The sequence below is a fragment of the Pochonia chlamydosporia genome, chromosome 4 (genome assembly GCF_001653235.2).
Source record: "Pochonia chlamydosporia 170 chromosome 4, whole genome shotgun sequence".
In the NCBI taxonomy this organism is placed as follows: Eukaryota; Fungi; Ascomycota; class Sordariomycetes; order Hypocreales; family Clavicipitaceae; genus Pochonia; species Pochonia chlamydosporia.
Genome location: NC_035793.1, coordinates 721,052 through 743,275, shown reverse-complemented (window position 1 = coordinate 743,275; position 22,224 = coordinate 721,052). Strand labels below are relative to the sequence as shown.

The 22,224-nt window shown below is 48.3% G+C and overlaps 8 protein-coding genes across 8 annotated transcripts; 4 read left to right on the top strand and 4 right to left on the bottom strand.

Moving 5' to 3' along the window:
- Window positions 1-523: 523 nt before the first annotated feature.
- VFPPC_07645 (histidyl-tRNA synthetase, mitochondrial precursor) lies at window positions 524-2,255 on the bottom strand (the record flags this gene model as incomplete). The annotated part of the gene is made up of 3 exons (XM_018286468.1): window positions 524-1,782; window positions 1,839-1,924; window positions 1,999-2,255. The coding sequence occupies 3 exons, from the start codon at window positions 2,253-2,255 to the stop codon at window positions 524-526; spliced, it is 1,602 nt and encodes a 533-aa protein (XP_018143115.1).
- Window positions 2,256-2,834: 579 nt separating this feature from the next.
- Window positions 2,835-3,937, bottom strand: VFPPC_07644 (ketoreductase; the record flags this gene model as incomplete). Its single annotated transcript, XM_018286467.1, has 2 exons — window positions 2,835-3,695; window positions 3,758-3,937. 2 exons carry the CDS (start codon window positions 3,935-3,937, stop codon window positions 2,835-2,837), a joined length of 1,041 nt encoding a protein of 346 aa, XP_018143114.1.
- An 814-nt stretch (window positions 3,938-4,751) lies between these two features.
- On the top strand, window positions 4,752-5,328 carry VFPPC_15976 (transmembrane domain-containing protein; the record flags this gene model as incomplete). The annotated part of the gene is made up of 2 exons (XM_018293729.1): window positions 4,752-4,814; window positions 4,879-5,328. 2 exons carry the CDS (start codon window positions 4,752-4,754, stop codon window positions 5,326-5,328), a joined length of 513 nt encoding a protein of 170 aa, XP_018143112.1.
- A 135-nt stretch (window positions 5,329-5,463) lies between these two features.
- VFPPC_07642 (galactose-1-phosphate uridylyltransferase) lies at window positions 5,464-6,782 on the bottom strand (the record flags this gene model as incomplete). Its single annotated transcript, XM_018286465.1, has 4 exons — window positions 5,464-6,326; window positions 6,380-6,515; window positions 6,603-6,621; window positions 6,682-6,782. The coding sequence occupies 4 exons, from the start codon at window positions 6,780-6,782 to the stop codon at window positions 5,464-5,466; spliced, it is 1,119 nt and encodes a 372-aa protein (XP_018143111.1).
- A 1,059-nt stretch (window positions 6,783-7,841) lies between these two features.
- VFPPC_07641 (SAGA complex component) lies at window positions 7,842-9,507 on the top strand (the record flags this gene model as incomplete). Its single annotated transcript, XM_018286464.1, has 2 exons — window positions 7,842-7,931; window positions 8,035-9,507. 2 exons carry the CDS (start codon window positions 7,842-7,844, stop codon window positions 9,505-9,507), a joined length of 1,563 nt encoding a protein of 520 aa, XP_018143110.1.
- A 587-nt stretch (window positions 9,508-10,094) lies between these two features.
- Window positions 10,095-10,620, top strand: VFPPC_07640 (rhodanese-like protein; the record flags this gene model as incomplete). The annotated part of the gene is made up of 2 exons (XM_018286463.1): window positions 10,095-10,209; window positions 10,298-10,620. The coding sequence occupies 2 exons, from the start codon at window positions 10,095-10,097 to the stop codon at window positions 10,618-10,620; spliced, it is 438 nt and encodes a 145-aa protein (XP_018143109.1).
- Window positions 10,621-13,212: 2,592 nt separating this feature from the next.
- VFPPC_07639 (glycoside hydrolase family 76) lies at window positions 13,213-14,661 on the top strand (the record flags this gene model as incomplete). Its single annotated transcript, XM_018286462.1, has 1 exon — window positions 13,213-14,661. The coding sequence occupies one exon, from the start codon at window positions 13,213-13,215 to the stop codon at window positions 14,659-14,661; it is 1,449 nt and encodes a 482-aa protein (XP_018143108.1).
- Window positions 14,662-17,691: 3,030 nt separating this feature from the next.
- On the bottom strand, window positions 17,692-21,626 carry VFPPC_07638 (ankyrin repeat-containing protein; the record flags this gene model as incomplete). Its single annotated transcript, XM_018286461.1, has 4 exons — window positions 17,692-20,942; window positions 21,004-21,141; window positions 21,209-21,429; window positions 21,487-21,626. 4 exons carry the CDS (start codon window positions 21,624-21,626, stop codon window positions 17,692-17,694), a joined length of 3,750 nt encoding a protein of 1,249 aa, XP_018143107.1.
- Window positions 21,627-22,224: the final 598 nt, after the last annotated feature.

Below are 22,224 nucleotides of genomic sequence, written 5' to 3'. Positions count from 1 at the left end.
AGTTTGTCGTGTCGCAGTGGCGTTTGCTTGCAATTGCCCCGCCCTAGCGATGAAATGGAAAGCCCAGCAATTTCCCACGAGCGGAAGAGAGAAAATTGGGTGTGATGCTGAGGCCAGCGCCAGTGAAGAGTTTCAAGGAACAACTGATGGTAAAGCTGTGGAGGCTGGCAATGGCAGCTTGGATTTTTCGCGGCAAGGGTAATTGTGGCGCTAGACCCAATCAGGCTTCAAGGCTCTCCACAGCAGTTGATGCAACATGTGCCTGGGATGAAAGCCGTTGTGTTCCCTGATGAACCAAATGAATATTTCGAGTCCTTGTCTGTCGCCGTTCAAGAAAATGTGATATTGTTGGCTACGGGGGAATTTTTCTTTAGGTTTGATATGCATGATTTCATGCCGTTTGGCTTTTAGGTCACATCACAGGAGTGAAAGGTTTGTCTGAGAAGTGATTCATGTTCCAGCTATCAACTCTCGTCTATACTTCTTTTTATTTTACCTTGTCTTAATTGCCAGTAGCGCCTGTCTAAATAAGAAGCTTTTTGACTTCATCCGCCAAATCGTCCAAAGACACCAGTTTTCCATCATCCTTCTCCGCAGGCTTCTCGTCTCCCTTGTTCTCACCTTGTCCAAGGACCTTGAGTCTGACCTGACCCGCGGCAAGCTCGTCTTCGCCCAGAATTACACCCAATGGCACACCCTCTGCGGCCTTGAACTGCTGCGGCAGCTTAGGCTTGACTTTGGGGGAGAACTCGGCACGAATGCCGGCGCTCCATAGTCTCTGAACGACTGACATACGCTCAGTGAGGAGACCAGTGAATCCACTGCCTCCAAAAGCCATGACGTACACGTCAACATCCCGCCTTTGCTTGAGGCCTTCCTTTCTCCGCCTAGCTTCCAGGATGGTGAAAATACGATCGACACCAAAAGAAATGCCCACACAAGGGATCTGGCGCTTGCCATACATGCCAACGAGGTTGTCGTAACGGCCGCCAGCAGCGATGCTGCCGACTTGACTGGCAGGGTCGTCCTTCTTGGACTTCTTGCCGGACGCAGCACCCTCCTCTGGCTTGGGGGGCAGGTTGATGACCTCATAAATCAAGCCAGTATAGTAGTCGAGACCGCGGGCAAGTGAGAGATCAAAAGAAATCTTGTCGGCAATACCAAAAGCCTTGACATACGAAGCAAGAAGCGTCATGTCGTCGAGACCACGCTTGACTTGTTCATTTGCGACCAATTCTTCTCTGGACTTAAGGAGCTCAAGCGTTTCAGAGATGGTGCCAGAGTGACGAACGTACTCGCCAATTCGGTCGGCGACCTCAGGAGCAAGACCCTTCTCCTCGACCATCTCCTTCTTCACATCTTCCCACGACATCTTGTCCAGCTTATCGACAGCGGAGCTGATTGTTCGAATCTTTTCCGGAATGACACCTGCGACAGCGAACATGCCATCTAGAACTTGTCTGTGGTTGAGCTTTATGGTGACTCCAAGCTGAAGAGCTTCGAAAACCTCGACGATAATTCGCAGAACTTCGGCGTCAGGAATCATGGCATCGTAGACACCAGCAATGTCGAAATCGCACTGGTGGAATTCGCGATACCGGCCGCGAGCGATAGCTGGCTGGTCTCTTCGGTAGACCTTGGCAATGTGATAACGCTTGACAGCCTGGATATTGTTCATGGCCAGCCAGCGGGCGAAGGGAACTGTTAAATCGTATCGAAGAGAGCAGAGCTCTCCGCCTTGGTCTTGCAGATCGTAAATGAGTTTGGAGTCCTCGCCATACTCTGCACAAGGTTAGACAAATGGGTTTAAGTAGCAAAGGGTCCGAGTACAAACTGACTTCCGGCAAGAATCTCTTTCAACTCAAATACAGGAGTATCTAAGGGAGTACCACCGTGCTTCTTGAAGACATCGGTGATCATCTTGCTAAAGTGCCCATGTTAGTCGTTTCATCTTCTGACAATTTGCTCTCCATACCAAATCCTCATAATCGAACGTACAAAACTTCTTCACGCAGCAACATGTCCTGTCCGCTCCAATCCCTTGTACCCTTAGGGGTCTTCAGCGTAACCGCTGGGGCTTTGGACGCCTTGGCGTCTGGTGTCGCCATTTCGTCTTCTTGTTGTTGCGCAAAGATTGCGGTCGAGAGTCGAGGAACCGAGGGAGTCGTGAAATTTCGAAGGAACAGCACACCAAGTGACGGGCCTGTTCGCGCAACGGGGATTCGATATATGCGTCTGTTCAGCGCAGACAGCATGCCGGAGCCAACACCACGTATATAAAAGAGAAAAGAGCGTCTAGTGTGTGTGCTTTGTGGCTCCTTGAGTCATCTGTCTGCAGCCAAACAACGCTGGAGTGGGGTGGGGAGCAATTGGGTCGCGACAGAGTATCAGCAGCTATGCAAGGTGCACAGCCATTTTTTTCTCCCCTCCTGGTTGAACTGCGAGGTCGGCACCTGGGTTAATCCGGAAACTGATGCCTCCATGGAGAGGAATCGACAAATTCCCTGAAACATGATAATATGAGATATCCGGGCGTGACGATGAGCAAATTTAGCAAAAAGTAATTAAATTTTATTATTGAAGGCTTGATAGAAATCATTCCCATTTTCCAGTCCATACCTATCCCGCCACAAGCCAAGATCCCCCCCCAATACCGTTTTCTTTGGTGTTACATCATATCATTTTAACTGCCTTTGTTGTAGTCTTGCTTTAATGTTACATAGCCCAACTGACTCATCTGCTACTTTATTTGCGGCGCGTCGCCACATTTTGAGTGTCAAATGAGTATCTTGAAGGCAAGTGGTCTTGTAATCCCACGTCCCAGGATATATCGTTTACTGCTTCTTAGCTTCACGAGCCTGCTTGCGAAGAGCCCGTCTGCGAATATCCAAATGCATCTTCTTGTTGTACCAGATAGTGATGGGGCTGTTGACGCCAGGAACGTTTTCAATCAACCACAGCATAAACGAGTGGCTCCACCACGGAGTATAGGTGTTAGGAGCCGTCTGGTAGCCTCCAAGACCAATCTTCCCCAAAGCAGCCTTGACAAAGTTGCGGGCGTTAGGAATCAACAAACTTGGGCGACGGACCTTGCTCATGGCAGTGGTGACAAGATGGCTAAGAACCAAGTAGACGTCAACGTGGTCGTCTGCAAGCTCAGAAGAAAGCGCATTGCTCCATTGCTGCAGGAAGGCCTTGCTGCCGGAGTACGTAGCAAGATAAGGAGTGGGCGTCCAACCACCGAAGGAGCCCATGGTCAAGATTAATCCGTGCTTGCGCTGCTTGAGAATAGGAGCAACAATCTGCGTAACCTTGAGGGTTCCAAGGCAGTTGATAGTCACAATGTTTTGAAGCTCGTCTCTGGGTGTCTCGAGGAAGGAAACAGGCATACTGTGGCTCTGTCCAACGTTGTTGATAAGAATAGCCACATCGAGGCCGCGAACCACCTCGGCCAACTTCTCGTAGTCGGCATCGTCGTCCTTGGCAAAATCCATGGCGTGAATCTTGATCTTCAGACCCTTGCCATTGTACTTTTCTTCGAGCTCCTTGGCGAGCGATTCGAGCTTGGACTTGGTTCGGGAAACGAGGACGAGGTTGAAACCTTTGGCGGCGAGCTGAGAGGCGTACTCCTTACCAAGGCCATCTGAGGCCCCAGTGACGACGGCCCAGGACCCGGCTTGTCCATACTTGCGAAGCTACCCAGGCAGTAAGTTAGCAACGTATAGAAGAAGTCATTGACGACCGCTTTGCGACTTACACTGTGGCCTGTGAAGATGAATGAGCCTAAGATGAGCTGGAGGTAGCTGAAGAGCTTGCATCCCAGCCAAAGAGCACCGATGCCAGCAAAGGCACCAATTACAGGCTGTGGGACTGGGCCAAGCTGCTCAATGTGCGACTTGACGTTCGCCACGTACGGATTCTCCAAGATCTTGTCCATAATGATCGGATGTCGAGACAATGTCTGTGACGGAGGGGATTATGATGGTGGAAAGAACCGCGATGGGGGGTAGAAGACGGTCCCTGTTGGAAAAGAAATGTCAGGGTGCGAAATGCCAAAGTCGCAAACTCTCAACTGCCGCGGCGCGACAGCGTGTGACAACCCCTGCAGCTCCAGATCTCGCTCTTTCTATTTGCTCGTTCCTGGCTAGCGCAAATGGTGAGCATATATTTGAACCCCTATCAACACAGATTGGAAATTGTGATGCGATCAACCAAACTGGTGCTGATAGATGTAACACTTTCTATTTCGATTATAATATTGATCTATCTGATGTATTTGCGGACAGCAAGTTTTGTCCAAGTGGATGACGACTTTTACAAGTCCGGAAACTTCGGTGCACAAATGCATGTGCTGCCGAATTTGTTGAGCTGCCATCAATTGATCCACCTCACAGCCCAATGGGAAGAATCTGATCGAACATTGAAATGATGAGACATCAACGCGACCTAAATTTATGGAAGTGAATTATGAGAGCGTTCCTTTTCCACATTGATTCAAAATTGATGTTAGCAGTTTTCTTTCCGGGTATAGTCGTGCCATGTGCATATCGACTCTTTTGTGCAACATTGAGATGATGATGCTCCTAAATCCACTGATACCCCTGGTGGGGCGACCTGGCTGAAAGCTCCGTCCTTACGGAGCGAGTTTAGGCCGAGTCTATGAAATAGAACCATCACCTTCGAAAGCTTCGACCAGAACTGCACGGTGTCGAACCACCAAGATTACCTTTGTAACAAGACCCCAACTCACAATGGATTTCGTCAAATCGCTTCTCCCCGAGGGCAAGGGTATTCTACCCTACTACATGCTCGTGGTATGTTCCAACAGCTCCTGGAAACAAGCACACCAAAGAAGACATCTGACATTGATTGCAATAGCTCTCCGTCATCTCCATTGGCAATTGCCTACAGACATACTCGACCCTTCACTTCACACGACGCGTCTACAATGGCCGCTTCATCCGAAACACAAAACTGCCACCCGCGACTGCGACGTTCAACCCCGAAGACTCCATTGACAAACTCGTGCCCGCCCAAGACGACCCCAAGGCGACAGACCAGATGACTCCCCTGGCCGGTCGGCTGTTTGGTACTTGGACTCTTATTACGTCCATTGTACGTTGCTATGCGGCGTATAACCTACACATTGGGCCCGTATACAACATTGCATACTGGACCTATATCGTGGCATTTAGCCATTTCGCCAGCGAAAAGTTCATTTTCAAGAGCATGACGTTTGGACTCCCGCAAGTCTTTCCCTTTACGCTGGCGACCTGTGCTTTGATTTGGATGCCCCTTGTTCGCGATCACTATGTTGAGATCAACTAGACAGGAAGGTATTTGATTCTAGAATTGCAACACGATGGAACGACGGCCAGGACAGAACAAGTTGGTAGATGAAGAAAAAACTTGTACCGGTGGGATCAAGTAATGGGTATATATTTTAATGTCTATTGCCTCCTTTTATTTCAAATTGTTTCTGTACAACTCCCCACCACAGTTTCTAAGCCTAGCCGTCGCCTGCTCAGGAGTAATGTCTCTCTGCGGCTCAGCCATGAGCTCGTACCCGACGAGGAACTTCTTTACCGTTGCAGAGCGCAGCAGCGGCGGATAGAAGTGCATGTGGAAATAGGAATTTTCAATCTCCTCGTCCGTTCCTTTGAGCGGCGCCTGGTGAATGCCAGAACTGTACGGGAAGCTGCATTCAAAGAGATTGTCATAACGTCGCGTAACTTCCTGAATAGCCGCAGCAAGGTGCAGTCTCTCCTCGGGTTTAAAGTCAACTAATGAACGGATATGTCTCTTGGGAAGAATGAGCACTTCGAATGGCCAAACCGCCCACCAGGGGCAAACAACCACGAACGACTCATTTTGCCAAAGTACGCGCTCCTCTTTGGCAAGCTCCAGCTTCACATAGTCCTCCAGCAAATGCCGGCCGCCATTGTTTGCGCGGTACTTGGTCATCTGTACGAGCTCCTTTCCAGGCTCCTCTGGCATAGTTGACGTCGTCCACACTTGGCAGTGGGGATGGGGATTGGAACAACCCATCGCAGAGCCCTTGTTTTCGAAGATCTGCATGTAGCGGTACTCGTCCTTGGGGACTGGTGCTTCGTTCTTTGGCAAGGATACTTCTAGGTTGTCGGCTAGTTTTGCCAATGGGTTGGACGAGGACAAGTGGTTGGCGTAGATGCGAGTCCAATGCTCGATGACGGGCAGGATCTCGGGGGCGGGCATATCTGCGAGAGTGAGGTGGTGTTTTGGAGAGAAGGTAAGGACGTAGCAGACGCCTTTGACACTCTGTGCCTTGAGAAGCATGGATTCAAGATCTGTAAACGGATCAATATACATGGTCGAAAAGGCACACAAGTTGATCACTTACCATTAGATTTACTATCAGGCTCGTAGTCTGGCTGTTGCTCTTTTACGGCACTGTAATCATTGACAAAAGCAAAAGTCTTGTCGTATTTGGGGTTTGTATCTCCGGCAGCACGGGCATTTCCAGGACACAAATAACACTATCAGGCAGGTTAGCTAGGTTTCAATATTGAGAGGGTCATCATTTTTCTTGCCTTGGGATCATATTCTGGCAGTGTGTTTGCAACAGCTGCCTCTTGAGCTCCCCTGTAAGAACACCATGCATTAGGTTCATTCATAATTTCACAAGGTAAAATTTTGACTCACTGCCATGGCCGCTTTGTTCGATGAGGCGACACGAGCAGCCAACTATCAGTGAGAGGATTATATCTCCGATGGGAGATGTCGTCAAGAATCTTGTCAGGCATGACAATGGCGGGGTAGCTGGAGGGGCAGCTTTTTTCGGATTTGAGGATGGTCAAATCTAGATGAATGATATGGCACAAAGGAAGAGCGCAAAATGAGGTTTAAATGCTAATCGTGTACCGTTGCAGTTTGTCAATTTGTTACACGATACAACTGAGAGAATAATTGGCAGCTTGAGCCACAATCTAAATCTCGACTCGAACAACATCAAATGGAGCAAACTGGGTCATCGTGGTTCCAAGGAGGCACTACGGTTGGCGCGCTTATGACTAGCGTGCAGATTTCAGAGCTCTTGGTTGCAGCTTGGCTGAGTGACGTCGGGGCTGTCGGCTGCTGGAGCCACCTCGGCCAGTTTTCCGGACTTCAAGATGCAGATATCGAAACAGAAGTTTTCCACTATTGATACATGTTGAGCTAATTTTGTAGCTTTGACCAATGATGGCTCGTCAAAAGCGCAATTCCTTTCCGTAGGGGATTGGGCTGCCAATTTACTCTGTAAGGCTACCAATGTCCGATTCTGAACATTGAAACATTCCCGGCTGCAAACCAGACACTTCTTCGCGCAAGGTGTACTTGGTTTTTATTTTACGAATGCTGCTTGTTGCTCTTGTTAGCTGGAGCTGCTTGACCTGAGGGTCCCATCCCAGCACCTCACGCAGAAGAGCTGACACTCGCTGATGTGGACCACGTGATTCGGCCATGGGCTTGCTGACTAACCACCCCCTCGGCTGCCTGGGTTACTTCCCCATCACCAGTCCAAACACTCCACCAACGACTGGCTGAGCGCAACCGCAGGGATCCACGCCGCATCACGACATTCAAACAAGCAACTTCACTTCGCCCAGCCGCCATCACGATTTCATCAAAAACAGCCGAGCATTGATCAAATTTTATCAAAATACACGCCTTATCAGATGAAAGTGTACTCGATAGCCCCATTACGTTCTTTTTGACGCGGACTGCACTCTCGGTCGACCGATAAGCCCCGCTACGATCCAGTCCCATGCTTGGGGACGCGCAGCTCGGAGGGTTCCTTGACATAACTATATTCCGGTTGACCAATGGGTGTCATTCGTAAAAAGACCGTCACCCGGGGTGAGGGAGGTGTAAAATATGTTTGCGACGTTTGCTCATCAGATATCACATCCACGGTACGTTATTGCCACCTACGCATACGCACGTATGAATATATTGTTGCGTCTCAGCAAATCATCCCCAGCGCAACACTCAGCTGACTTCTATGGGTGCATTTAGGTTCGCATTAGGTGTGCAGACCAAGCATGCTCCGATTTCGATTTGTGCGTCTCCTGCTTCGCCAAAGGAGAGTCTCGCAATGCTCACGATCCGGCCACGCATGAATTCCGGGTAATTGAACAGAATTCATTCCCCATCTTTGAGCGCGAATGGGGCGCCGACGAAGAACTACTCTTGCTGGAAGGCGCCGAGATATATGGCCTTGGATCATGGGCCGACATCGCAGACCACATCGGCGGCTTTCGAGAGAGGGACGAGGTTCGCGACCACTATCTCGAGACCTATGTTGACTCGCCCAATTTCCCTCTGCCGAAGAGATGCAGGCCGCAAGATTGCGAACTAGCCAATGAAATTTCCCGAGAGGAATTCCAAGCCCAAAAGAAGAGAAGAATTGAAGACCGGCGAGAAAAGTCCAAGAGCGCACCTGCTCTGCAACCGAAAACCAAGCCGACTGCCAGTGTACCAAGCTGTCACGAAATCCAAGGCTTTATGCCCGGCCGTCTCGAGTTTGAAACCGAATATGCGAACGAGGCAGAAGAGGCGGTGCAGCACATGCAGTTCGACCCGGGTGATGGCGTGAACCCACGGACTGGGGAGCTTGAGCCAGAAATGGAGCTCAAACTCACTGTGATGGAGATTTATAATTGCCGATTGACCCAACGTGTGGAACGAAAAAAGGTCATATTCGAACACGACTTGTTAGAGTATAGAGAAAACACCAAGATTGAGAAAAAGCGGTCAAAGGACGAGAAGGACATGCTGCAAAAAGCCAAACCATTCGCGAGGATAATGAATCACAAGGATTTCGAAGATTTCAATCAAGGCATTGTCGACGAGCAGAACCTTCGACAAGCTATTGCACAGCTGCAAGAGTGGCGTAATCTGAAGATTGGGGACTTGCGGAGTGGAGAAAAGTATGAGTCTGAGAAGGCTGCACGAATACAGAAGGCCATCCCCCTGGGTTCCATGGACAGAGAAAGACTTGCCACCAGTCAGCGATCGAAACAACAACCCGCGCCCGATCCGCCCAGCGGCGCCTCCCTTCTCGTTGCCCCGGAACTCGCCATTCGCCCAGCGCAAACCAATGGTGAGAGCGTCGGTGACAACGGTAAACCACTCGCCAATGGCCACACCACGAATGGAGTGAATGGTGTGAATGGGGTCAACGGCCACGCCTCAAGTAGAACCAAATATGCACCACAGCCGATTTCCGGGGTTCAGCCTCTGCAACTGAACCAAGATACTGCCGCGGACCTGCACCTATTGACACCTGACGAGGCCAAGCTGTGTGAAATTGTTCGATTACAGCCTAAGCCCTACTTGATGATCAAAGAGCAGATTCTGAAGGAAGCGCTGAAAACTAACGGAACGCTGAAGAAGAAGCAAGCCAAGGAAATCTGCAGATTAGATTCACAGAAGGGGGCTAGGATATTTGACTTTTTCATCAATGCTGGATGGCTGGGTAAGGCGTAAAACGCATGCGCGCATCTTGAGCCTTGGGCCAGCCGACCCATACCTACTGCATGATGTTTATGGCGTTGTGGATTGTACGTTATAATGTTGTTACGAAACTTGGTTAGGTGGCTTGTATTATTCGACTACATTTACGGAGTTTTGAGAAAGCGTAAATATGATATCCAATAGCTAAGCAACGAATCTTGAGACATTGTCAAACTGTGGATGTGTAACAAGTGTACGTGATGGCGCCTGGAGTTGGTTGCGAGGCCTCCAACGCTTCTTTGTCACAATTCATAGAAACCGATTTATTTTCATCACCCTTAGCAGCACAATATGTGAAATGAAACGAGAAAGACGGTGTCCAATTCACAGCACAAGAATATGCTTGTCCACATCATCTTGTGTAGCCCAGTCCAAGTGGATCCCACATCAACTTCGAATGCCGACGCCAACTCCATCTCCCCTTCGACAACTGCCCGATCTAGCCCTCAGTCTCTCCCTCTCACATCTCAAGTAAAACAACACAGTCCTTTGTCTCAAGCCCTTGGATGGCATTTTCCCGCTTTTTCATCCAAAAGCCCTTGCACTCACATATCCGCACCATGACCACCATTGCCAATCTGCGGCGCATGTCCGCTAAATCACTCTCCGAAAAGATTCTAGCTGAGAAGGACTCGGCCGACACGTCTTATGCCGTTATCGACGTGCGAGATGACGGTGAGTAACTTACAAACGAACACACCATTACATCACTCAACATAGCCTTTTCCTTTTTTCCATGTTTGAGACTGATGTGAGAATGTAGACCACATTGGCGGCCACATCAAAGGCTCCACCAACATTCCCTCCATCCAGCTCGATGCCATGATGCCCACTCTAGTTCGCAAGCTCAAGGACAAAAAGGCCGTCATTTTTCACTGCGCACTCAGTCAGCAGCGTGGGCCGAGCGCTGCGCTCAAATATCTCCGAGAGAAGGATGGTCTGCTGAAGAGTCTTGGCGAGGAGAGTGCGGGTTCGGGGCAGGAGGTGTTCGTTTTGGATCGCGGCTTTGTTGGGTGGCAGCAGGTTTATGGGGATGATGAACGGCTGACGGAGGCGTATGTGAAGGATCTTTGGGAGAATTACTGAACTGCTGTTGCGTTGTGATGTGGTTGTTCATGGGTGATGCGGTGGGTGAGGGCCTATGAACTTTTGGTGGCTTTTCGTACAGGGGCGAATGAACGACATTTGATGCGCAGAACGGAGTTTTCGGTCTCTGTTGGTGCCGTATTTAGTCAAAGAACATTAGATGTTTGATATGTGTGCAAGATGATAGGTAGGGTAAGAAATCTCTTTGTCAAGAGAGGGTGTGAATGACGTGTCTGGGTTGAGTACAAGGCTTAAACACGATCGTTCAAACGGTATCAAAGAGATTATTAAGCGCCAAATAACACCTACAAAAGCTGTGGCTTTTCCTTGTGAGTTTCCTGTTTCGCAAAACAAAGTCCATCCCGCAAAGCGGTTACTAGCTGCCTCACTCCTGTGACAATACTCATTGCGTGGTATGTAAACTCTCAGTGACGAATCCACGGACCCGTCTCTCCTCATTGCTGGTGTTGACACAAATATGTGGCAGATACAACACTCAATACAAACCGACGACATGTCTACTCTTACATCCACCGCCCCAACACAAAGCGGCACATCAACCCCTACCCCTACCGCCCGCCGCGGTGACGGCCTTTGGCTAGGGCCACTTTATCTAAAGCCAGAATTTGCATCATTTTTCATCATCGGCTGTGTTATCGTTGCGATGGCTCTTGTGTTCGGCACTTGTTACCTAACTAGAAGATGTATGAAAAGAAGGCTGCTATCAAAGAAATAACCGCTAGGATATTCAGCAAAAGGGAACGCTCCGCTGATGCAGAGAGATAGTAGAGGTTATATTCCGTTGACAGCTGCCAAGATCGTCAACAACAAAGTTGGAGTCGCAAAACGGCTGACGTCGGCACGACTGGGTGTCTCTTTTTAGTTTCCTCATACTAGAAACTAAAGGCCTTGAGACAAGATTTGCAGCTGGCATCAAACGACTTAGGTCAGAGGATGGGATTGCGGACGGAGATATGGTTGATATGGAAATTGTACCAAACACAGCCGCTAAGGAAGACCATATGTCTGGCGGGTTTATTACTGTTCATTCTTTGAATACAGACAATGGCATTGTGTTATTTACATTTAAATGTTCAAAGAGTATCACTCATTTTTATTTTGGGTGTTTGTCTCGTTCAGAGGGCTGTGTAGGCGTGAAAGCATCTTTGTTGCATGCTCCCGTAGATGGACTTTGTTCAACACAAAGTACAATCAACAACCCGAAACCACTGTAGGTTCACTGACTTTGACAAATGAAGGATGGAAATAGTATAAATTGCGACTGTTTGGACATTTTGTGTAACAGTGCAAATTGTCTTTTGATTCGGTTTTGTTCGTTATCTATTGAATTAAGACTGCTACTCGGTAGCATTCACGTAGGTAGTATATCCTCTCCACGCGTTCCCTCAGCTAAATATTCAATATAGAGTATACAATCAGCGAATATCATCTGCCTTTTATTACAGGTTTCCACTTCATCTGATGGATTCGCTGGCTCAGAGAGGATTCGGCACCACCGGGGCGGCCTTAGGGCAAACGAAATTTGCTGCAATCTGTGGCGGAATAGCAGGTATTATTGTGTTAGTACTTGGAGTGGGAGTTATCTGGTCTACAATTGATAAAAGATGCCCTCGTAAGAGGGATAAGGATGCGGAAAACCAATAGGCCGCAGAGCCGTGGTTGTTCTCAAACTCTCGCTGGTGAGCAACATTGTTGGCGAGAGATGCGAAAATTCTGGAGCTAATACGTCATCTGCGCTGCCGCCTAGCATATCTCATTTGCACATCTCATCTAGTTGATATAGCTATAACCCAGATTACAATATTACTGTGGGAGGAGAAATGAGCCCTTGCACTTGCGATGTCGTATTTGACGCCTGGGGTCGTTGCAACGATGCTTATGGATTGACTGGGTGATGATCTACTTCTTGTATACATAGTCCTAAACATGCTTAACTCAATTTGACCACCAAAAACAAGACTGATCTTTTTACTTGCTCAGATTTTTGTACTAAATTTTGCTGATGTTTTTATTGTGTATGCGATGCAACTTTGTTGATGGTCAGCAACTTTCCCATCAGGCATCGGCTGCATCGTGATCACACCAGACAATCCACTGTCTGTTCAATTTCTTGTTTCTCGTTCCTGTTTTACTTTTGTGGCGTATTTCGGATCTTTTTTTCCCACTTGGCTGCTCCCGTTCGCGGCAAAGCAGCGCTAGCAAACAAAGCCGTTGTGCCGGAACAACTGGTCCAGACACTCAAGAAGTCTCTCAACATCATCAGCCAAAGCTACTATCGCCGTTGCCATTACCGGAACACAAACAATAGCCGTGTAAGCCTCATTTTATTTCTTTCCCACAATTTCTCCATCTCAATTCGCCGATCGCAGATTTAACCTTTGTATTTTTTTTGAGTTTCCAAATCGCGACCACTTTTTCTTGTCTGGCGATTTCCAAAAACAGAGTTAACTTTCGGACCCAATTTTACAGCCTCAAAACGATGGCAACCGTTAACTCCAACTGTGTCAACACCAAAACTTGCGATCTCGTTTTATGATCTTGTTTATTTCTCATCTTCTTTCGTCGCCAAAAATGAAGTTCATGAGAAGTTTGTCGGCTGCTACTGTAGCAGTGAGCGGTGCAACTGCTCCAAATGCTCTCAAAGTCACCAGCCAGATTTCTATAAGAAATGTTGCCGCCACAATTGCCTACGAAACCATGGTTTACTACAAAGGCAACACGACCGATCCTACGTCAAGGGAATTTGGAAACGTCCAAAAGCCATATTACTGGTGGGTTGCGGGTGCTCTTTGGGGAGCCCTTCTCGACTACTACCATTATACGTCCGACCCGAGCTACAATGGAGTAATTATCCAAGCATTGCTCGCACCGACTAATCTCGGTGCTGATAATTACCAACCCCCCGAACATGCCGACGAAGAAGGAAACGACGATCTGTTCTTCTGGGGTTCAGCAGTGCTATCTGCCGCTGAGCGAAACTTCCCTCAGCCAAATTCCGAGCTCCCGTCATGGCTCGACATCTCTGATAATATCTTTAACGAACTCGTTGGGCGCTGGGATACACAGCATTGTGGCGGCGGCCTCTTCTGGCAGATCTCACCTGATAACCCAAATGGCATGACTTATAAGAACTCCGTTAGCAATGGTGGGTTCTTCCAGCTTTCTGCCCGGTTGGCTCGCGCGACAGGAAACAAAAACGACACTTACCTCAACTGGGCTGAGAAGATTTGGGACTGGACAGCTGAGATGGGTATTCTTGATAACAGCACGTACCGTGTCTACGATGGCGCCAGCATTGACACCAACTGCAAGGGCGTCACTCAAAAGTCCTTTTCCTACACCACGGGCATCTTCTTGTACGGTGCTGCCGTCATGACCAATGTCACCGGTGATGAGAAGTGGCTTCAAAGGACCCAAAAGCTCCTCGACCAGGCTGGTGCTCACTTCTTCACTGATGATAAAATCATGTACGAGCCGGCATGTGAGCCGAAGAAGACGTGCAACTATGACATGATTACCTTTAAAGGCTATCTTTCCCGCTTCATGTGGCAGACGGCACTCATGTTGCCCTCGCTCCGCGACAAAGTCGACTCATTGATGATTCCGACCGCGCAAGCCGCTTCTTCTATTTGCACGGGTGGAAAGGACGGTCGACAGTGCGGCATGAAGTGGTATACTGGATCGTTCGACTATGCCACCCTTGGCGGACAGATGGGTGCGCTTGAAGCCGTTCAAGGTCTGCTTAGCCACGGGTCCGCTGCTCCTCTCGAGGGTAATGATATTGAGTGGGTTAAAAAGGCTAGTTTTAAGCCCATTGACCCTTATTCTGAAATCGCTTCCACTCAGACTAGTTCTACGGTTGTTGTCACCTCTACGCCTTCACCTACGACGACAACTTCAACAACTGCTAAGCCTTCGAGTACGACGAAACACAAAAATGTGGCAACGCCAACTGGCTGCGCTGATAATAAGTTTGCAGGAGTTGTTGTGGCGGGCTTGGTTGCTTGGGGAATGACATAGGCGACAGGTAGATTTGGCTATAAAAAGGTCAACATTGGTCTGTTTATAATTCAAGCTCGTCAATTTTGTTTTCTTTTCTTTGGAATAAGCGTTTTAACACGGGTTCTTAATAATCACATCCTGGCGCATATATGGGGACCGGGCAGCGTAATATAACGCTATGAGCTTTGAGGCAAGAATAGACAGAACGGAACGGCGTTGTAATGTATTTTACTGAATTGCTTGTAGTCTCGGTAATGAAAAGTTACTAGTGTAGAATGTATGGAAGAGAGGAGGTTACCATTCCCAAAGCAATTCAATTATTTTATTAACAATCATCGGGCCTTTCTTTCAACTACTCTTGCTCAGCGGGCTGGGTGGGTTGCGCAAATGCCCTCCTGATAAATCATAATACCACACAAGAATTTTGTCAATATGTCTTCATTCAACTTCCCTCTACTAGAAGTATGAGAGCAGAACCCTTCCCCCCTTCTGCGTCGCGTCTTATGCAACGCCTGCCTCACTTTCCTACGACTCGAGAATGGCTGAATCGTCATTTCTGAGGAAGAGGCGGCTGGGAGTCAGAATGGCCATATGCCCAATCTGGTGGTAGTTCGTGGCTGCGCGAAAGACAAGCGTACAGGATCAATTATTTCGTCAAGTTAGTGCAAAATGAAAGGCACGGGAGGATCACCGCATTCAACGCTGCAACCAACAGTTCACTGGCGTAGCTGAAGAACAACGGCCAACAACAGCCCTGGCAGTATGGGCCAAAAGGGTAAGCTTGGTTGTGATGGTATAATGACTCGGTTGAATCAGAGACGGGTCCTCTATAAAATACCAGGTACTTGGGGGCCACCTATGTGTCTCGGAGATGTAGGCGCTTAACTTGTTTATGTACTTCGTAATGAGGAGCTTGACGGAGCAGAATGCACCAGGCCCGTTACTGGATCAACTTCAGCCGCTCCCTGGTCTCGGAGCGCTTCCCCGGACATCACCCACAATACTTATTAATTAAAGCATGACTCATGGAAAGATCTTGTAAGGCCGCTGACTTGGACTTGGCAAAACGGTATCTGAGGACGGAGTAGGGAATTCTCCATAGCGAGGCGCCTGCTTCAGAAAGCAGCCAACAGAGGGTCATGAAAAAACGGCCATGACTGAAGGTACCATTGGCTGTATTGAATCTAAATTATTCTGAGATCTCACAGGCTTGTAGTGTTGTACCAAAGTTAGCGATGGATATCAGCGTACTCCATGCCGTCCAAGTGGCTACCACGCTTTACTTTCCACAGAACAGATTTGGCACCGCTACTTTTGCTCATCATCCAAAAGCCAAGACAGCTTTTCTGAATCGAATGTAGAGTAATTTAAAGCATATTTCATTGCTTGAAATGGTCAATGTGTCCATGATGTTCCATGTACGGCACCACCCGCAGCGACAAGCAACCTAAAGTTGAAAGGAACAAGGCATCCGTGGTCTATCTGTGGGCGCAACTTGTCATTCATTCTAAAATAGTCCGGCATAATAGTCCTTTAAAACACCAAGATATGTGTATATGCCGGCGCTGGATGAGGTCGCGTTAATGAGGAGACTCCTATTATCAAACATGCTTACTTACATGACAACCACTGCGCCAATGAAGAAAGGCAGCAACTCGCAAATATTTGTACGAGGATTGTGCACCCTGTCCATCTTATGTAAACGTCGAGGGTTCGTTGTAGTAATGTCAAAGTTGATTTTGAAGAATAGCGATTGACGAGCACTCAGATGCACTTCGACGTTGGCGACAGGAGGGAATAGTGACAAAAAAAGTTGACGGCAAGAGAGGCACAGTTTTCATCATTCAAGATACAAATGTAAGACATGGCTTGAATCTCCTTGACATAATTAGCTCTACTGATCAAGGCCAAATCGGAATGGAGCTAGTGGGTTATGGCAATATAATCAAATATGTTCAGAACCAGAACAGACCCCAGAAGGTGCGGAAAGCTAAATTTCTGAGATACAGCCACAAGCTCGGCATAGCGTATGGGTATAGAGCAGCGCGAGGCGTTCTGTCCTCTGTATCTCGTCAACAACCCGGCTACCATACAAGCCCCTGTGCGGAGTATGTACCTAGGTTTATGAGGAAGATGTTAGAGACGATTGCGAGAAGAAACATTGCATTTACCCAGATTTATTGACTTTTAAGCTATAGGACTAGCACTCCTTATTCGAAAAGCTATAATGTCTCTCTAAAGAGAAGACGCACTATCATGTCAAAAGTTGCTAAGGTGAACAGTTTTAAAATATCTACCGGTTTACTACTTACTTTAGTTAGCTTACTCACTAGACGTCTTATGTACTGTCAAAAGAGTAGCTCTATAGCCGTGAGTGCACCTCGAGATAGCACGTGAGTAAATGCGAGGTATAGTCTGGCATGCTCTTTGTCGTCGACATTAATAATTAAGCACCTCAATTTACTGTTCTTAAACGTCGTTAGAAACTTTAAGTCTCTCTGAAATCTGGAATGTACTATTTCCTGGGCCCCATTCCATACATGGATCTTCACCAAGAACAACATCAGTGCTGCCAAACAGTCAATCTCTTCATCTCTGGATCTGGATAGTCGCTGTACCCGGACTGGCATTGACCAGGCACCCAGCGCATTTTTCAGCTTTGAGACCCTGTTACGGTGTATGGCCGGGTATGTGGCTGTACAACATTTGCACGGATTGGCATTGTCGGGTTTTCAACCCCTGCAAGTGCCTTTGGGTAACTGGCCGTGATGGGAAGTTCCTATTTTGTTTTTTGTTTCTTTTTCTTGTCCCAGAATAACCACAAGCACAAGCCTTAGCCCAGGCTTCGTCCTGGGCGCCATAGAAGAATATACAATCCTGAGACATCTGATCGCTTCTCTTTCTGCCCTTCACCCAAGTGCTGGCTTGTGGTACCAAATTTCGTTTCATGGGAAAACCCGAGCACCTGAAGGAAAGTAAGTATATCTTGTATTAACTGTTTTGAATTAAGCATCGACTATGTCAACCCCTCCCCTGAAAGCTTTTATTCTACGATAAGAAAGACCTAAGCAATCTTCCAGTGGCAGTATGACCATTCATCGACGCCCTGTGCAAGGCACGCTCATATTGGCCTTGCCCTAATTCAGATATATCTGCCCCAGCGTTCACTAGCAGCTGCACCATATCGATCCTACCATGCTCTGCTGCACCTTCCAACGCCGTGCGTCCTTTGACTTCCGCTGGTGCTGCATTGACCTCAGCTCCCTTTTCCAGGAGAAGATGCGCTATGCCTAAAAAGCCGCCAATAGCAGCAAACTGTAGAGCCGTAGCACCAAACTCCTTTGCTGGAGCCAAGTTAACCTTCGCGCCGTATTCAAGAAGTAGTTCAACTAGCTCCAGAGAGCCATCCCGGCATGCAATCTGCAAGGCTGTGTGCGGACAGTGTGTCGTCGTTAAATTAGGGTTGGCTCCATGTCGTAGAAGCAGTTTGAGAATTTCGCAGTCCTTCTCCATTGTCGCGTTCTGCACACAGGTTCCAATCCTGTGATGTGTTTTCAGACTGTTCGAGTACCACTTATAGGGCCATGTGCAAGAAGATACAATATCTGGATCCTGGCCATGACACAGAAGTATTCGTACTTTTTCTAAGTCTCCTTTAAAACTTGCCAGCTGCAGCGGCGAGCAAGCCATTTCGGGTGGCCATTCTCTATTTGTCCTCGCTTGCGTCTCCAGGATGATCCTCACACATTGGGAGTCTCCCTTATCGATTGCTACTAAGAGAGCTGTGAGCGGACCAAGCTGGTCGTCGTGTGTGATAGAGTCGGGGCTCACCCCAGCTTCAAGGAGTCGCCGCAGGAATTGATGACCGTGAACAGTAGCAAAGTGAATTGCAAAATGCAGGAGTGTCTTGCCGTTTGAGAGAGCGTGTACGTCAACCATCCCGCTGTGTAAGATAAGATGGAAATTGTTCAAGTGGCCATGACTCATAGCCATATGGAGAGCCACATGCAAGGTATTACTTTTTTCACTATTCTTATCGGCTGACAATTTCTCCACAAGAAGCCTTAGAAACATCGAATCTTTGTCCTCCGAAGCAGCGATTAGAGCAAGCTCATCGTTCACCTCAGCTCCTCTCTGGAGAAGCAACTGAGTAATAGCCATATTTTTCCGATATACAGAAGCCCAGAGTGGTGTCATGCATGGCTTCCGTACGCGGGAGGACCTGCATTTTGGGTTCAGCGATGGTCCGTATTGCAGTAGTTGGTCAACAAGCGGCCATTGTTTGTTGCAAATAGCAGCTGCCAACGGACAATACCAACCACAGCTCTCTGCATGTGCGAACCAGTATCTGCAAGTTCCCACGCCGTCCGGAGTTGCATACGCCATAAGAAGCTGGGTCATATCGTGATCTCCACAATCAATTGCTTTGACGAGAAGATTCCCTTCAGTTGGGCTTTCAATGTTTGCTCCATGGTCAAGCAACTTTTGGACATATTTTGTGGTTTTGTTTTTAATGCCGATCTCAAGTGCTGTGCGTCTATCGTCCTCGTCTTGAATCGGTTTGTTTACGTCGGCACCAGCTGCTAGAAGCACGTCCACCATCCCTAGATCGCCTCGACTAAGTGCAAGTGCAATTGATGAGCCGAAGATGGTTCCGGCAGAAACTCGAGGCAAGATGTTGCTTTGGAGCAAGCACACAAGCGTGTCATGGTAGCCTCTCTGGCAGCACACTCCAATTGCTTCTTGCAAGGCCGTGCAGTCTTTGACAATATTTGAGCAATCATGCGATTGGATAAGACGCTCGAGACTTCCACACTCTCCCAGTCGTATAGCAACTAGGATCATTGCTCTTCTTTTCTGCACCTCCGTTGCGTTTCGAGATTCCGTTCTCCGAAACTCAGTGTCCTCCCATTCTTTACTCGTGATTGCCCATTCTGGAAACAGGGCCTCTGAGTCCAAAAGTTGACGGAATAGATCAAAATCTCCTGCTTTGATGGCAATGTCCAAGGAGTGGCTCGTTGGTTTAGCACCTGCAGTCCACAGGGCGTCAATCAGGTCCTCATCTTGAGTGAGCATACCAAGATCAAATGCTGAGTAGCATTCAAGATAATCATGCTCGTCACATTCGGCACCAAGATCGCAAGGCTCGTGATCATTGACATCCACTTGAGCCATAATGAGACTCTTGGCTGTCTCAACGACCCCGGGAAGGTCGCCCGGATGGTCCGGATCTTCTAAACGATCCTCCAGCAGGAGCGAGATGTTCTCCCAGATCAAATGATACTCTGATAAGTTACAGAGGCATTCTCGAAGTGCTGAGCGATTACCTTTAATATGGAAGCCGACGTCGGCGCCATTGCTGATGAGGAAGTCGACTAGCTCTGGACATCTGAAAGACGATCCCAAGGTTAGTGCTGAATGCTTCTCATATATCAAAGGATGCATCGACCAGTCAAGTTCTGCTTCGTCGCGCCATTCTTTCAATGAATACTCTGCATCGTCCAGGTCCGCCGCAATTGCGTTGATATCCGCACCAGCGTTCAGAAGTTCACGAATCAGCATTATCAAGGCCCGCACTTGAGTTTCTCCTCCTCCATCGTTGGGTGTGGAGGCAGTAACAACATCGTCGTTGTCGTCGTTGTCGTCGTTGCCGCTATCCGTAGAGTCAGTGGTGCTGGTACCTACAGATTGACCAGCAGCCTCCTCTGTTAAGGGACTTTCCCAGAGCCCTTTGAAACAACCGTTTATTGCGAAAAGTACCGGACTGCAAGACCAACCACACTCCGAGCGATCAATCAGTGCTGTCACTCGCAGTAGCTCTTTGACTAATTCGAAGTTGCCGACAAGACACGAGTACTGCAAAGGTCTAAGAGGGATCGGACATTCTTCGTGCATGCAGACATTCTCGTTCGGATCTGCTCCTGCATTGAGAAGAGTACTCGCTAAGAACACATCCTCTTCTTCAATGGATAGCCGAAATAGACCCTGGAGAAGTGCTTGATTTGATGAAGCCTGAAGCAATTGGAAAACTTTTGGGCTGATCGTACCCAGACCCTTAAACAATTTATAGATTTCAGTCCGATTACAATTGGTCGGGAAATTATTTGAAGTTGCATACGCTACTGCCTTGAGGATTTGAATGGATGTATTTTGCTGTATGTTATCGACAGTAATGCTTGAGCCGGGCAGTTCTTGATTAAACGCTGAGATTGGTATAAGTGCACTGGCCGCATTAATGATGCGCCCACATAGGATGGGGCTGAGTGTAGAAACGCTTGACTCAAACGGGAGGGGGCTGTCTTTAAATTGGCAAGATTAGCGGGTTAATGTATCTGAAAAGTGAAAGGCTTGCTATCTCACTAAAATTGAAGTTCATAGATCGCAGCAATTGAAGGATAGGTAGATCCTGGAGCACTTTCCGATACGAAAAGTAGGGAGGAGCGGTGCAGATCTGGACACCAGGCGGTGTCTTTGGCGATTGTCCTGCATTAGCATTTTCTATTAGAGGAGGTTAGCTGAGGGTACCAGACACCCTTCCAAGGACCTCCTCTGCATAATATCCAACCTTGAGCCTTGTAAACCCTTTCCAAGGTTGTCATGTAGCCATGGCGAGATGACTCCTTTCGGATCTTTGCGGCAGGCACCAGCTCGTCCCTCCAGTACACGTTACTCTCCTCCCCTGCCAACTTTCGTTTACCGAGCTTAGTCGCGACGATGGGGTAATACCACCCAGGCATGTTCTTCTCGAAGCCCCATTGCTGTAATCGATATTCGTATTGGCGTTTACTAAAAGAAATACTGTAAATTTACAACTTTCCGTCCAAGACTTAGTAAGATACTTACCTCGCATGGAAGTTATACCGTAATTTCATCGTTTCAATTACTCCCGATGGCCCGAGCAAGGGGAGGTTATCAAGGATGTAAAAGGTGTGGATTGCGTTCCTCCACCGCTCCCACTCCTCAATGGTAATAGAAATCGCCATGGGACTCTCGGTGCCACAACGTTGAGGTGATAAACGAGGACGCACGCCGTTTGGGCCAGTATATCAAATTCTTTGAGTGGGGCTGGAATGCGGCAAGTCTGGCTTCCTAGTCCACTTGAACGCTATCTAAGCATAGCACGCGGGTGCTGTTCATGTATCAGACTCCTCAGATGCACTTTGCCTCGTGGCTTAAGGGGTTGAGCGATAACCAACGGGTTCTTGCGAATTGAGCGAGCCGCACGAGCCAGAGGACTTCGAAGCCAAGCTAGACTTGATAGAAGAAGCACAGAGAGAGAAGGGAGTGTAGTGGAAAGAGTGCAATGGGTTATCATGACAGTAAAGTGATTAACGAAGGTCATACGAAGGTTAGCCTCACTCTTAAATACTTCACAGCAGTCGGTAGGACCTGCACTGATCAGACTTGACAGCCCCAGAAGCCGCACGCCGAGACCCGCCCTGCTACGTGTGACGACTTACTGGGATTGACCGTGCGAAAAGACGAATCATGTATCGCGCTAATGCGGGCGGGAAGGTGCCTCTCCCGCATCTGGAGGACCCATTGTGATTGAGGACTGAGCGAATCAGCGAGGCCACCAGG